This window comes from Esox lucius, chromosome 5, assembly GCF_011004845.1.
Source record: "Esox lucius isolate fEsoLuc1 chromosome 5, fEsoLuc1.pri, whole genome shotgun sequence".
NCBI classification, from domain to species: domain Eukaryota; kingdom Metazoa; phylum Chordata; class Actinopteri; order Esociformes; family Esocidae; genus Esox; species Esox lucius.
Window position 1 is genome coordinate 23,767,320 of NC_047573.1, and position 15,675 is coordinate 23,782,994.

At 39.9% G+C, this 15,675-nt stretch overlaps 1 protein-coding gene across 3 annotated transcripts; it reads left to right on the plus strand.

The window, feature by feature from the left end:
- Window positions 1–2,974: 2,974 nt before the first annotated feature.
- Window positions 2,975–15,045, plus strand: csf3a (colony stimulating factor 3 (granulocyte) a). 3 transcript variants are annotated; one of them, XM_020046411.3, is made up of 5 exons: window positions 2,975–3,211; window positions 12,849–13,033; window positions 13,596–13,706; window positions 13,896–14,036; window positions 14,167–15,045. In XM_020046411.3, the coding sequence occupies exons 2-5, from the start codon at window positions 12,869–12,871 to the stop codon at window positions 14,362–14,364; spliced, it is 615 nt and encodes a 204-aa protein (XP_019901970.2). In that variant the 5' UTR covers window positions 2,975–3,211; window positions 12,849–12,868; the 3' UTR covers window positions 14,365–15,045. The 3 variants fall into 3 exon arrangements, with proteins under 3 accessions (XP_019901970.2, XP_019901971.2, XP_010892845.2); XM_020046412.3 differs by lacking the exon at window positions 2,975–3,211 and adding an exon at window positions 3,255–3,544; XM_010894543.4 differs by lacking the exon at window positions 2,975–3,211 and adding an exon at window positions 12,243–12,386.
- The last annotated feature ends 630 nt before the right edge of the window (window positions 15,046–15,675 follow it).

The following is a 15,675-nucleotide window of genomic DNA, read 5'->3' on the forward strand; positions in this document are numbered from 1 at the left end:
ATTTTTTCAAACAATCCATTATTCAGCTCTGTCTGAGTCTGTATTTAGCGTTATTAGCATCGACCAAATTTATGAATGGAAACGGTTCATACCCCTATAGCAAAGCTGCATTCCAAGCGGGAAAACTACTCTAAAACACTCCAAACAAAGAAAAGTGGTGTTGTTTACCTCAAAGAACATGACAATGTTGTATTCCTCTAAATACATTTTTACTATTATTTTTACTTATTATACAAGTACTTCCTGTGTTTACCGGTCAGTTTTGTTCACAGTTGTATCAACCCACATGTTCTTTCAGAAAAAATAAGTGTTTACATCACAGTAAACTATAGTATTCGCTAGCTAGAAAGCAAGTTACCTATTTCGTCTTTGATATTCACCTCAGACAGTCAAACTTTATTTGCTTGAGAGAGAAAGGAGAATACATAGGCAATATATTATGTCTGACTCTGAATATGAGCAGGAAGATTCTTTGGGGGGAGATAGTCTTTCTTTTACTAAACAAAATACACAGATGATGAACACCGAAAAAGAAGCTTGCCAGAAGCTAAAGGAGGGAAATTGTGAACCTGTTAATCCCCAACCCTTGCCCAGAATATATTGATGTCCACCGACGAAAATGGGCCAGCTAGGTGAAGCAACCTATCTTCACGTAGCTTGTTGAGGTTAAAGTTCATGCTCGCCTCGATGACATCACTGCCGAAGAACAGAAGCTGTGTATTTTGTGGCTATGGTGAACCATTTTGGAGTAGTTTTCTGCTTGCAATGCAGCTTTGTGATAGGGGTATGAACTGTTTCCATTCATGAATTTGTATGATGCTAATAACGCTAATTACTGACTGGGACAGTGCTGAATGATGGATTGTTTGTAAAAATGATACTGCGTCATCAGGATTATCTTATGGTGAGTGTACTTCGAGAAAAATATGAATTGTGGATGAACTATCCCTTTAACCAGACAGATTAATTTCCTAAGCGTAAAGGATGAGTTCATGTTTTATTGATGCTCCTGAATAATCCTGATAAAATCTATTGACCTTAGGGTACATTTCTGCTTTTTGCGAAATTGCCAAACATTTACATGGAATATTGCATCTGTTTAGATCAAACATTTTGTTAAATGAATGTTTCCAGGACCAAATAATACTGGAACAACATTTAAATGCATTGGTGTCTACACCACACAATCTAGCAAGATTCAACACATTAAAATATAATCAAAGAATAATTCAATATCATCAAATTGTTTGTTAGAAAAGAAAATCCTGTAACTGAACTGGGTTTGTCAACAAGGGTATCCCTGCATCAAAAATAACTCCATATGCTTTCAGAGCAGAGCAAGCCAATAAACTATGTATGACGGCTATAAAAAGATTTCTGGAAGTCTAGGAAATAATCCATCTGCTTGGATGACCCACTTACAGTGGTGATGAGGGATAAAGACTAGGACAAGCTAACCTTCTCCATGTTACCTGGCTACAAGTTGTTCATCCTGGGTGGAGTGCTCTCCAAATGCCCTTCAATTGCCCAGTGGAGAGGGTGATGATCTTGGTGGTCAAGCAGTTTTCATCCAGTGTTGATTCCTTTTCACACTTCCTCACTCCCTATGGCAACAGCTTTAAGACACCTTTCTCACAAGCAGCTTGTTCATCCTTTTCACTCCATCTTCCACTTAGTATAGAGGTCAAAGTAAATGACACTCTTACACACTTGAAGACAAAGACACTCCAAGACTTCAATTACTACATCCATTGTGATTTTCCAAAAAGTGTAATATATTTAAATTATTGATTCAAGAGAAACAACTCCAATTTGACATTTGTCAAATTATACATTTAATTCCTGAAGTGTCAAAATTGTCATCCATTTTCTAGTGCTTTGTGCACACAAACCTTGCAATAATGGTGGCACTGATGCTCTTCCTAAAAAAACACATTGAAAGGATTATTTAGACCATTTCTCCAAGTAGAATCTTTCCAGATACTTCAGATCTTACATTGATGCGTGTTGACCACCCTCTTCAGAGACTGACCTGTCCATTGCAAAATGTTGACATAGTGATCAACTAACTGTTTGTCTGTGTGCGCTTGGGGTCAAAGACTTGCAGAAATCTCTCATTTTGGTTTGGAGTTTCAGCCTCCTAGCAGAGATAACAAGGTTGTTGGCCAAAATATCCTGGTACTGGTATGTTACAGCAAAACATAACATTTAAATGTAGCTCATTGTCTGTGTAGTGTTTTTTTTATACAGATATTTCTTTGTTCTAACACTTTGGATTTGGAACAATATGATGACTATCAGGTTAAAGTGCACACCGTCATTTTCAGTTTGAGGGAATCGGAATCGGAACCATTTAGAAATGAAAGCATGTGTATGGTCATAGAGTCATTGCATACTCTTTGCATGCAATGATTCCTTCAAGTTGGCAACCCTTGGACGTCCCTAGACGTTGGGAGACCAAACAAAAACCCTCACAAAAATGTCAGGGTCCAAACACTGTCAGTTGTCTGTAGATAATCTTGTACGTCAGTGTTGATTCACACCACCCCGCTCCTGGCAGAGTTGGCTTTACAAGGCACTTTTACTGATCCAGACAGAATTAATCTCAGCAAGGCCAACTACAACAACCTCCTGTGACAAGCAGGAAGTTCAACGGCACTGAAAAATAGATGGTAAGCATCTCTGGCTGACATTTCCTACCACACAGCTAGCTAGGCATTCCTGCTCTCTTAAGTAGCATGCTTGTATGGAGGGACTATTCTAATACATATCCATTATTGGGGGAGGCAGAGCGGGAATGAAATAAATTTATTCTCTGTGTGTGTGGTCTCAAATTAGACTTCTCGATGTGTGTGGGGGGGGGGGGAGATATATAGCGTGTATGATCGCATGTGTCTGTGTTTTTCTTTGTGAGCATGAGGGACTGCAAGTGTGTAATGTAACACTCCCTGTTCCCCAGCGCACAGTGGCTGCCACAGCGGTTCATTTACATTTCAAGCTAGATCAGCTCACTTTGCACCGCCCACCACCCCCCGGACACGTTACACTGGCTGTGAGCATTACAACTGCTGGGTAATGGGACACAAAGTGCAGGATAAGGTGACGCATCCCAATCCTACAGAGCGCTGCGCTGCCAGCCCCACATGGCATTGGGTTGCCAGATTATAATGTTTCCAACGCGGGCCTTGCTGCATGGGGGATTCACTCTAAGGTAGGGGCCCTGATTCAGAGTGGTGTCCCTCAGACAGATTTCAAAAGGCTGAAGTCGCTACCTCTCTTACTGTCGTCAGATACATCTTTGTTGTTTACATTTGTTTTCTCGCAGGGCGATTTTACATTACCATTTTTTTATTTAGACGAATGAGACTTGATGACGGATTTGCGTTCAGAGTGTAAGAAATTTTATTTGTCGCACGTCTCATTTCCGAGGTAACCAGGGGACACTTTTTCCGACTGAGATTCCCCTCGGCTATTGAGGTCAATATCGGATACTCGCTCAATGTGCATTGAATGGAATGATTGGTGATATAAGAAGTCTAGTTCTGTAAGTTTTTCCAGCACCATAACACAATTGTAAAAAACGATTTTGTTGTTGGGAAGCAAGTAAAAACATCTCACCCTGTGCCATCACCAGCAACAGCACTTGTTTGACAAAGAGCGCTTTGTTTGTTTTCAAGTAAACAACATTGTCAGTGAGTAAATTGATCTGTTTAGTTAATTTATTTGCACACAAATTTAGACACATAAAACAGCCATTAAAAGACAACCTGTGTATTTTGGATGAAAGTACTGTATAATCAAATTTCAAATCAATCAAATTTATTTTATAAAGGTCTTTATTCATCAGCACTTTTACAGATACCCAGCCTGAAACACTAAAGAGCAAGCAACATGAGTTAATACACAATGGCTAGGAAAACTCCCCAGTAGGGACAAAATTTAGGAAGAAACCTAGAGAGGAACTAAACTCTGAGGGGTGCCCAGACCTTCTTCTGGTTGTACTTGTGAATATTATAAGAGTACATGACCTCTTAGGCCATGTCAATGCTTTGATCAGATGACAAGCAGGTCAATAGGTCCAGAGTCTTTATACAGAAGCTGTCGGCTGCATAACCATTTTCCAGACAATGATCAAATCAATGAGATGTGAGACAATTAAACTGTAGTGTAGAGTTATGAAGTAAGCCTGATTAAAAAAAATAATTAAATCTGAATGGAAGGTGACCAGAAGCAGAGATGGAAAGCAGCTCTTTATCTGTGACATACGTCAGAAGCCTTGTAAGAACTGATATGCACCTTTCTGTCTCCCCTTCTCAATATTCTCTGTTCACCTTCTGTTGCTTCCCCTGTAAGTATAAGGGGAGAGTCAAAATGCCTCCCCCAGTTTTGATCCACTCCCCAAATCCTTTTCCACATAGCCAATCTAAGCCAAACCCCAATAATTAAAACCAGACCAGTTGTCGAGGTCACACAAGGTTGACTTTGCAATTAAAGAGTATTTAGATTAGATGGAATTGGCAAGGGAAAGTGTACACGGTACAGTAAGTAGGTGTATAAAACACAAAACATTTTTACATTTCCGATGGAGTCTGTTCCACTCTTGAGTCTGGACTACTGGGGAACGGATGGCATTTTCTCAAATGAACAAGGTCCATGGTTAATCCCTTCGCGCTTCATGTTGTCTCCTGTTTTATGGAGACAACACACATGTGCTCTGTTTCCACAGTAACCAGCCCTTTCTCAACTCCTCCATAACTCCTATTTAACTAATATCAGAGTGAGGTGTTATTACAGTAAATAATATAGATTATGTACCATGGCAAATTACTACACCATTCCAAATTTGGTGAAGGTAAGAATCAGACTTTTGATGTGACTACAGGACAGAACGTCCTAATTCTCTCAGGATACAACATAGAGATAAATTAAATGACTGTGTATTTGCCTGTCAGAGTTGAAAATTACCAAATTAAATACCAATTTGGTATTACTCCAAAGGAGCGGTTCTCCATAGGAATATATGATAAAAATATATGTATTTCAGTGGTTATTTGTGATAGTGTGGACATTAAAACTAATACTCTTTAAAAAATATACTGTAAACCACCAATCACCCGTCAAACATTGCAGTAAAAAAAGCTTTTGCAGTACAAAGATGCTCCGATGGGTTATAAAAATGGAATAAAGCTCTGCAGGCATTCATAAGTTATTATGGAACGATCAACAGCTATGTATCAGTAACTAATAAAAATGAAAGGATTAAAGTTGTATGGTGTCTGTAAAATATATGGCAAAAATGCATAAAGACATAATAAACCCAATACGGTAGCATCTCCAATGTTTATCACAATGCTGGAGTACAAAGATGGTGGCACAGTGACTTCAGAACAGCGCCCATGTCTGTCATCTAGGAGTTAGACACATAATTCCTCATGTTACTCATGTTGCTATCAGAGAACACATTGTAGGCCTTCAGAGAGACCAGTGTTTGTATACACGTCCTGACGGCCATCTTGCTACATTCATACTCTACATCAAGCTGCTTATGCCAGCATACACCCAAGCAGGAGAGACATTTACTGTAGAGTACTAAGATTAATTGTGGACAGAAGGTACAACAAGTGTCACCAGTCCTTTGGCAGAGTGGAAAATGAATATATGGTGAGTGACAGTAAGGCTAACGTCAGCAACCCGGTCGGTAACATTAACAAACAGGCTAACAGTTTGTATGGCCAGTGACAATCAATTTAGACTGATCACAGACCAAGTTTTTGTGTCAGATCATTAAGAAATTCATCTGCAATGACTTGTTAACTGTTAAAGTCATTTAATTGACTGGGAGGCACTCCTGCATGTTGAGACAAAGCTGTTTTCCTCATGCTGATCAATGTCACTGTTGTAAATTAGCAATGGAGTCGTGGATGACACAAGATGGCAGTGTTGCATTGAACTCCCTAAGAGTAGTCCTCACTCCACTTGATCAGGATTAAATGAATAGAAGACAAACGATACAACATGCATCTCTATTCAAATAAATGATGCAAAGTTTCAGTTAATTTTATTGTCAAAATCCAAGACGATAACTTAAATTTCCATTAGAGAGCTAGAATGTGATGAGAAAAGGCAACCATATTTGTTACTCCCCCCCAAACCTGGAATGGCAACGTACAATTGCCCTCTCGGCGACCCCTGGGCTAATCTGCAAGCAGGTGTCAAACCATGGCCTTGCAATCCAATCAGATAACTTTTGAAAAACTTTAAATTGGGGTTCTGTTTTCACCCAACAAAATTGAGGTCAAATAAAAAAAATACCACAGTGACCACAATGAATTAACTACAATTGCTCTAAAAAGTATCCACCCACTTGGATATTATTTTACACCATTAAATCAAATGGATTTCTATTTTATTTTTAAAAATCTACAATGTCCAAGGGAACAAAACAATCTAAATTAATTATAAATATTAAACAAATTAATTTGAAGTTTAAGTATTCATCCACTTCGCTATGACAGACTTGAATGACCTGTGCAACATATTTTTATTAGAAGTCAAGTAATTATTTGAATGGAGTCCATTTGTGTGAAGTCAAGGTGTTTCACATGATTTCAGGTTAAATACACCTGTCTCTGGAAGGTCCTACAGATTTGTACAATTCCTAACAATAAACAGAATATCTGGAAGAGAGACTGCCAAGAGGCCTATGGCAATTCTAAGGGAGTTATAGCTAGTGATGGCCATTCGAGGCTTCATTACCGTTCTTCTAGCAACAGGATATTATGCTAGCACAGCTAACTCAGATTTTCTTTATCACAATAAAAGCCATCATTGAAATATATAAGGCAATATAGTTAATCTAGTCTGTACATTTTATGTTTAATGTCCATTCCAATGTTATTCTTGTCTGTTCTTTTTTCACAGACTAGATTGTTAACTATATTGCCTTATAAATTTCAATGACGACTTTTATAGTGATAAATTCTGATTGCTGCCAGCATAATATCCTGCTGCAAAAATAACGCTAATAAAGCCTCGAATTGCCATCATTAGTTATACAGTGGATATAAAAGTATACACACCCCTAAAAAGATAAATCATGTCAGAACCTTTTCCACTTTTAATGTGACCTATAATTTGAACAAATTCAATTGAAAAACAAACTGAAATTTTCAAGGGGGTAAAATGAAAAATAAAAACCTTACAATAACCTGGTTGCCTAAGTGTGCACAACCTCCTATAAATGGGGATGGGGATCACATTTAAATGCATGTTAAATAGAAGTCATTACATTTTCTTAGTTGCATCTCAGAGCAAAAGCCATGGTCTGCAGAGAGCATCCAAAGCATCAGAGGGATCTCGTTGTTGATAGATATCAGTCAGGAGAAGGGTACAAAATAATTTCCAAAGCATTAGATATACCATGGAACACAGTGAAGACAGTCATCATCAAGTGGAGAAAATATGGCACAATAGTGACATTACTAAGAACTGGATGAAACTGATGAAAAGACGAGAAGAAAACTGTTCAGGGAGGCTTCCAAGAGGCCTACAGCAACATTAAAGGAACTGGATGAATTTCTGGCTAGTACTGGCTGTGTGCTACATGTCACAACAATTTCCCGTATTCTTCATATGAATGGGCTATGGGGTAGGGTGGCAAGACGCACGCCTTTTCTCCATCCATCCATCCATCTTCTTCCGCTTATCCGGGGCCGGGTCGCGGGGGCAGCAGTCTAAGCAGGGATGCCCAGACCTCCCTCTCCCCAGACACTTCCTCTAGCTCTTCCGGGGGGACACCGAGGCGTTCCCAGGCCAGCCGGGAGACATAGTCCCTCCAGCGTGTCCTAGGTCTTCCCCGGGGTCTCTTCCCGGTGGGACGGGACCGGAACACCTTCCCAGGAAGGCGTTCCGGAGGCATCCGAAACAGATGCCCAAGCCACCTCAGCTGACCCCTCTCGATGTGGAGGAGCAGCGGCTCTACTCTGAGCTCCTCCCGGGTGACCGAGCTTCTCACCCTATCTCTAAGGGATCGCCCAGCCACCCTGCGGAGAAAGCTCATTTCAGCCGCCTGTATCCGGGATCTTGTCCTTTCGGTCATGACCCAAAGCTCATGACCATAGGTGAGAGTAGGAACGTAGATTGACTGGTAAATCGAGAGCTTCGCCTTGCGGCTCAGCTCTTTCTTCACCACGACAGACCGATACATCGACTGCATTACTGCAGAAGCTGCACCGATCCGTCTGTCAATCTCCCGTTCCATCCTTCCCTCACTCGTGAACAAGACCCCTAGATACTTAAACTCCTCCACTTGAGGCAGGCACTCTCCACCAACCTGAAGTGGGCAAGCCACCCTTTTCCGGCTGAGGACCATGGCCTCGGATTTGGAGGTGCTGATTCTCATCCCCACCGCTCCCCATCGCTTCTTACAAAGAAAAACATCCAAGCCCTGCAGGAGTTTGCCAAAACAAATATCAAGTCTCCCAAAAGCACGTGGGAAAATGTGTTTTGGTCTGATGAAACCAAGGTTGAACTTTTTGGCCATAATTTGAAAAGGTATGTTTGGCGCAAAAACAACACTGCACATCACCCAAAGAACACCATACTCACAGTGAAGCATGGTGGTGGCAGCATCATGCTTTGGGGCTGTTTTTCTTCAGCTGGAACCGGGGCCTTAGTCAGGATGTAGGGAATTATGAACAGTTCCAAATACCAGACAAGTTTGGCACAAAACCATTCAGGCGCCCGTTAGAAAGGTGAAGATGAAGTTCACCTTTCAGCACCACAACTACCAAAAGAACACATCCAAATCCACAAAAGCATGGCTTCACCAGAAGATTAACGTTTTGGAATGGCCTAGCCAGAGTCCAGACCTGAATCCAATTGAACATCTGTGGTGTGATCTGAAGATGGCTGTGAGATGTCCTCACAATCTGACAGATTTGTAGTGGTTTTGCAAAGAAAAGTGGGCAAATATTGCCACGTCAAGATGTGCCATGCTAATAGACTCCTACCCAAAAAGACTGAGTGCTGTAATAAAATCAAAAGGTGCTTCAGCAAAGTATTAGTTTAAGGGTGTGCACACTTATGCAACCAGGTTATTGTGAGTTTTTATTATTGTGAGAAAAGGTTCTGACGTGAGAAAAAGATCTGAAGTGAGAAAAAGTTCTGACATAATTTATCTTTGTCTCATTCTTTTACATCACAAGAACTTGGCATTTTAACAGGGGTTTGTAGACTTTTTATATCCACTTTAGCTCCTGTAATGGAGTTGGGAGACACTGTGCGTACTGCAACGGCCCGCAGCCGGTGGCAGCATCATGCTATTGGAATGCTTCTATGGGTAGGGCCCAGACAGCTTGTCAAGATAGGGGGAAATATGGACACAGCTAAGTACAGAGAAATTCCTGAGGAAACCTGCTGAAGTCTTCAAGGGACCGGGACTTTGTGGAAGATTGATCTTCCAGCTGTAATGAATGCACACAGAGTAGGTTGGATGGATGGATGGATCCAAGCGCAGAGTGCAGGATGTTTAGCAGGGAGTAGCAAAGGTATATAGTGGGACAGGCTGGAGCGAAGTCAAAGGGCAGGCAGAAGGTTGGTAACTGGCTATCAATGCAGATAAGAAGCCGAAGTACAGTTGGGGATAATCCAGAGGTAGGCAGGCAAAGGTCAGGATACCAAGATAGGGCTTTTATTCTGGCCAAAGGTGTATCTATCAAATATTGACTGAAATGGGTGAATAATTATGCAATCAATTGTTTTCTGTTTTTTATTTGTAATTAATTTAAAGTAATCTTATTTATGTACTTTTTTTGTACATCAGCGGCAATAATTACTAATGAAATTCATTTTGATTTCATGTTGTAACACAATACATTTTAGAAAACTCCAAGGGCACAAGCCACTGTGTAGCCTCAGCTTAGGTGTGGGTTTTAGGGAATAAGGATAAATGACTATCCAACTTGAGGTATATTTGGTTTTTGTTAATGTGATGTAATTCCTGAAACATTCTATTCTAGCATAAAGCATTTATATCTGTGATAAAAACATTCAAATTAAACTCTATTTTCCCCTCCAAGTTAATTCAGGAAAGTTCATTGGGCCGTTCAGATAGTTATGTTTTCATACATATATATTGCCCAATTGAGGACAAACTTTGAGGTAATAGGCTTCCTCAATGTAAGAATTTCTGACAGTTTTTGTTTCAGAATTATCATAAAATTATTTATGATAAACAGTATATGAACATTATAATTGTTTATGTTTAAATGTGTTGATACACAGTAATTTTCTTTTAATATAATTTTCTTAACAATTAAAATTGATTTCTAAATCATTCATCCCTCAAGGACTTTTTCACAAATGAAAATGAAATCCAATTTGATTAATACCCTATACACTTTGAAGGTGTAAAATATTTTTTTATGTGAAAATGTTAGCAAATGTGTTAAACTCAGGTTTGGGGACCACACGATTTCGTCTTTGCTCTTTGCGGATGATGTTGTCTTGTTGGCCCCTTCAAACCAGGACCTTCAGCATGCGCTGGGACGGTTTGCAGCCGAGTGTGAAGCGGTGGGGATTAGAATCAGTACCTCCAAATCCGAGGCCATAGTCCTCAGTCGGAAAAGGGTGGCTTGCCCACTTTAGGTTGGTGGAGAGTGCCTGCCTCAAGTGGAGGAGTTTAAGTATCTAGGGGTCTTGTTCATGAGTGAGGGAAGGATGGAACGGGAGATTGACAGACGGATCGGTGCAGCTTCTGCAGTAATGTGGTCGATGTATCGGTCTGTCGTGGTGAAGAAAGAGCTGAGCCGCAAGGCGAAGCTCTCGATTTACCGGTCAATCTACGTTCCTACTCTCACCTATGGTCATGAGCTTTGGGTCATGACCGAAAGGACAAGATCCCGGATACAGGCGGCCGATACAGGCACCCTTTCTCCGCAGGGTGGCTGGGCGATCCCTTAGAGATAGGGTGAGAAGCTCGGTCACCCGGGAGGAGCTCAGAGTAGAGCCGCTGCTTCTCCATATCGAGAGGGGTTAGCTGAGGTGGCTTGGGCATCTGTTTCGGATGCCTCCAGAACGCCTTCCTGGGAAGGGACCCCGGGGAAGACCTAGGACACGCTGGAGGGACTATGTCTCCTGGCTAGCCTCGGGAACGCCTCAGTGTCCCCCCGGAAGAGCTGGAGGAAGTGTCTGGGGAGAGGGAAGTCTGGGCATCTCTGATTAGACTGCTGCCCCCGCGACCCGGCCCCGGATGAAGCGGAAGAAGATGGATGGATGGATGTGTTAAACTCCTGAGTCAATCCCTAATAGAACATCCTTTAAAAGTAATTACAGCTGCAAGTCTTTATTTCTGAAAATTGATGCAAAGAATGCCCATAACGTGATACTTTAATGCAGGGGCGTCAGTTTGTGTTGAAAAGTGGTGGGGACAAAAGATCAGTTGAAAAAAACATATCAGGACGGGAAAAATATTGAATAACGGCGCCGTTATTTTAGAATCAGTAATAGTTTATTTTGATTAAGTTACTTTTTTTGGACAATGTACATTGTTTCTTTCTATATCTAAACTGCATTGCATGTTTTATTTTGTGCAAATAAACCTTTAACATTTACTGGTTCGCTTGATTTTTCAGAACATTTTAACCAAATGCTTTCAAAAAGTGGTGGGGACAAAATCAGCCATTTCAAATAGTGGTGGGGACATGTCCCCAGCGTCCCCAGTGTAAATGACACCTATGCTTTAATGACATAGATTTTCAGCAATGCGTTTCTACATGCCACTCTGCCATAGTGCACACCTTTGTTACGCATCTGGCAAATCGCTTTGTTTTGGTGGACGTTTAGTCTAGATAGAGTCGTAGGTTTGCTTTCCATTCTTTTTATAAAAGCTTCTTGGTCTTCATAGTGTGGTTATTTCGATATGTTCTCTGACATTTTTGGGGCCTTCCAGAAAGAGATGTATTTAATTCTGAGATATTCTGTCACTTTAATTTGATACAGGTTGAATCTATTCAACAAATTATAATAGATCTGAAGGAAAATGCTTTACCCCCATTTATTTTGTAAACACAGTTAAACAATGTTTTTTGATTTGTAGTTCTATAAAAAAGAAGATATAATTGCACATCAGCATTATGCAATGGTTTCAGTTGACCAGTGACTGTATATGTATACCACCATTCAAACACAGTTAAAGATGTTATTTATTATTTCATGTGCATATTATTACATAATTCAGTGACTAACTAAACTTCCCAGACATTGGGGCATTCCCAAGAAACAGGTATATATATATAGAAGTATTAGCTATGATAGTCAAAATCGTGGTCACTAGTTGGTCAATTATATTGAAAGGAAATCACCAATAGTAATGAACACTCTGTTTGGTGAGTAGGCTGGCTATTCCCTTTGCTATGTTGCTAGTGGTACAGCATGTCTTGATGTGGGCAAGGAAGTTGAGTTGGCTGAATTTAGAAAAAATGTCAAGACTTCGAAAATATTTTAGACAGTTTTTGTATTAACAGCAAATAAAATACATTTTTGAAACATTTCGAAAAATATATTTTGGAGAAATGTTGAGATATTTTAGTGTTATATCTTTAAAGTTATTTCTAACCCGGCAGTCTTTTTTCATGCGTATCATGTTGCTAACTTCATGCGTATCCTGTCGATAACTAATTTTAACTTGGTTATAGGCTACTGTACTTAAGGTGGTGTGCAATTTGATGGGAAGTCATATCGTATAATAATTTCTGCCAATGGTCACAGTTGGATCACACGGCAAACGTATGCATTGCATTATCCCGTGGATCGACGCAGTAACAGAGGCAACGTTATTCTTTTTGCAGCTTTGGCTATTGTCGTCAACATGGCAAGAGTCGGTTATAGCGCACCGCTTATGGAATATTCAGGCGAGACGGGTCAACTAGTCGAAGATCCTGAATTCCACATCTTTGTTGAAAACAGCCAGAATTTGATCAAAAAGGTTTTGGAGGCAATTCCTGGGACACACAAATCCTGCATACATTCAGAGGTAAGTGAATTGGGCCTTGACAAGCAGTACCAGGCAGTACTGTAGCTGTAATTTCTCTCAAAGGGGACAGTTACTGACAAATCACAAACCAATGCCTTTCATTTGACAAACTACAATACATTTATGGCTAATAGGATTCACTTAGTTTTGAGTGAGCTATAAAACGTTGTGGTTACAGTTTTCATGTCTATGGTGGTCATCGCGTGCACAAAACAAATTACAATTGTAACCTACTATAGGCACAACATGTATAGTAAATAATTGTGATAGGTAAAGGGCTGAATCCAATGGTTTTCGTTCGAAATTCCACCAAATTCACATTTGGATTTCATCAGCGTAGCCTAGATTAGGCCAAATTCTTAAATACATTTTTTTCAGGCATTCTGTGTTTTACTAAACAGGAAATTGGTGAAATATATGGGAGTTTTTTCCTGCTGAAAGAATAGTTTAAATTCAAACCCATGTTGCAGCAGGGTGTGTGTCTTGGAGACTGTCAGTAGGCATAATTCTGCCTGATACAGATAAATAATTTTGAAATTCACTATCATCTTTTGCTTTTCAGACCCTGATTCTTAACTCGACCACTGAGAACCGAAAACTACAATATATGGCGACCAATCTGGGCATCCCCTCTGCTCCCACTCTCAAGGCCTTGGCAGAAGATTTTACCTTGGTGAGCGTCCGAATTCATTAGAATATAAAGATCAGGTTTAGAGTGAATTTTGTGACTACCTGGCCTCAAACTTTATTGATTACATCATCTGTCCAGGAACAACTCTGAGCCCTAATTAGAACCATAAAATATAAGAACCTTCTAGTTTAGAAGCATAGCATTGTTTTTGATTTGATGTCCCTCCATCAGGAGACCTGTTTGAGACATATGTCAGAGGGACTGCAGCTGCACCAGGACCTCCTGAAAGCTGTCCAACCACGCCTGGCCAACACAGAGAACCTCACTGCACTGATGACTGACATCAGAGATCTTGGCATCCAGATTAATAAGGTGAGACTATAAAAGTATTGTGCAGTACACACACACACACACAATAAAGACCAGCACACAAACAGCACTGTACAATCCATTCGATTCACTGGACAAAATGCTGATTGAAACATTTACATTTGCATTTCAGATGCTGAGAGCGGTACAAGCTGAGGTGACGTTGCAGCCCACAGTCACAAGCCTGGCCTCTCGTCTCACTGGGGACTATCAGGTCCAGGTAGCTGCACACTTAACCCTGGTACAGCTCCAAAGCTTTGGCCAGGATATAGTCCGCAGTTTAAGGAACATAGCCCTGGTCAATGGGGATAGAGACGATTCTGGACTGTAGCTTTACTCTGAATAGGTTTTTGGTAAAACTGATATATCTATATAGGGATATATCAATATATATATATTTTTAAACTTAATTTATTATCTATTTATTTATTTGATTGTGTATTTATAATTGTTTGATTGTAAATGATTGTTATTTAAAAATATTTTAGATTTTTAACATCCTAATTTTACATTGTGAGGTTCCGTTCTTTCTATTTCCTGTTTAGCTTTTGTTTTTTTTATGTAGCCTGTTATGTTAGTTTTTTCTCTTTTGTTCTTATATGCCTTGTCCTTATTGTTTCTACCAAAACCTGGTTTGCTCCTTCATCGTGTCCCTATTTAAGTTCCTCCTGCCCCAGTCTATTTTTACTTTGTGAGTATATTAAATTACTGTCTGCCTTTTTCTTAAACCTCTGCACCTGTGTTCCTCTACCCATACCCAGCCGTGACAAGAATTATTAGCATTTATTACATTAATTACGCTTGCTATGTGAGCAAATCATGAGCTTCATAAGCTTTCTTGTCCTAGGGTATCATTGAAAAGGTTTTTAATAGATATTCTTGAGCTAGACATTGTACTATTATTATTTATCAAATAATGAAAACTGTTTTCTTCTAGTACAAATTATATGTGTAAATTATTTGTAGTATTTATACATTATTGAAATGAAATCTCTGTGGTGATTCTTTTGTTTTTTAGACTGATGAAGAATAAACTTAATGAAAATTAAAAAAAATACTATTTAATGACCTACCCACAATGCCATGGGGCCTCATGTCAGTATGAATGGGCTCTGCACTGTCCGTGTTAATGATAGGACAAGGGCTGTCTAGTTGCATGTAAACAACTTCCTGCAGTAGGCTCAGCACCTAAAAAGAATCGTATATGTTGGCCTCTGAACGCATTCTCCTCAAGAATGTAGGGGCTGGCTAGTACTTGTTCACTGAGGGAGTAGTGCCATAAACAGGACTGCTCGGCATGACGTGTTCATGACCATCAAGAGGAAATGCATGGTCATTACTGTCTAGGCTGGAATGAAATCAGACATTCCATTGAGAAATGATGACTGATGATCATATGATACCAGCTCTCTAACTCAAATCTAACTCAACTACCCATAGCGAAAGTCCCAGAGAACACCAGCAACAATCATGTGAAAAGCACATGTTTTTTGCTAATCTTGTTGATAAAAGAAACAAATGAAAGAAATCTGAAAAATGGAAATAAAAAAAAATTTATATTTCTTATGAATATGGTCCTGTGACCTAAAAAGGATGTAGAAGTTTACACAACAATGCCATGTGATTGGTCCAACAGATTGCC

What these genes read in the sequence shown, in the direction of transcription:
- csf3a (XM_010894543.4), top strand. An exon ending in TGGCAGAAGATTTTACCTTG is followed by an intron (nt 13,707 to 13,895) that starts GTGAGCGTCCGA and finishes TCCCTCCATCAG; the next exon opens with GAGACCTGTTTGAGACATAT. An exon ending in TTGGCATCCAGATTAATAAG is followed by an intron (nt 14,037 to 14,166) that starts GTGAGACTATAA and finishes TTTGCATTTCAG; the next exon opens with ATGCTGAGAGCGGTACAAGC.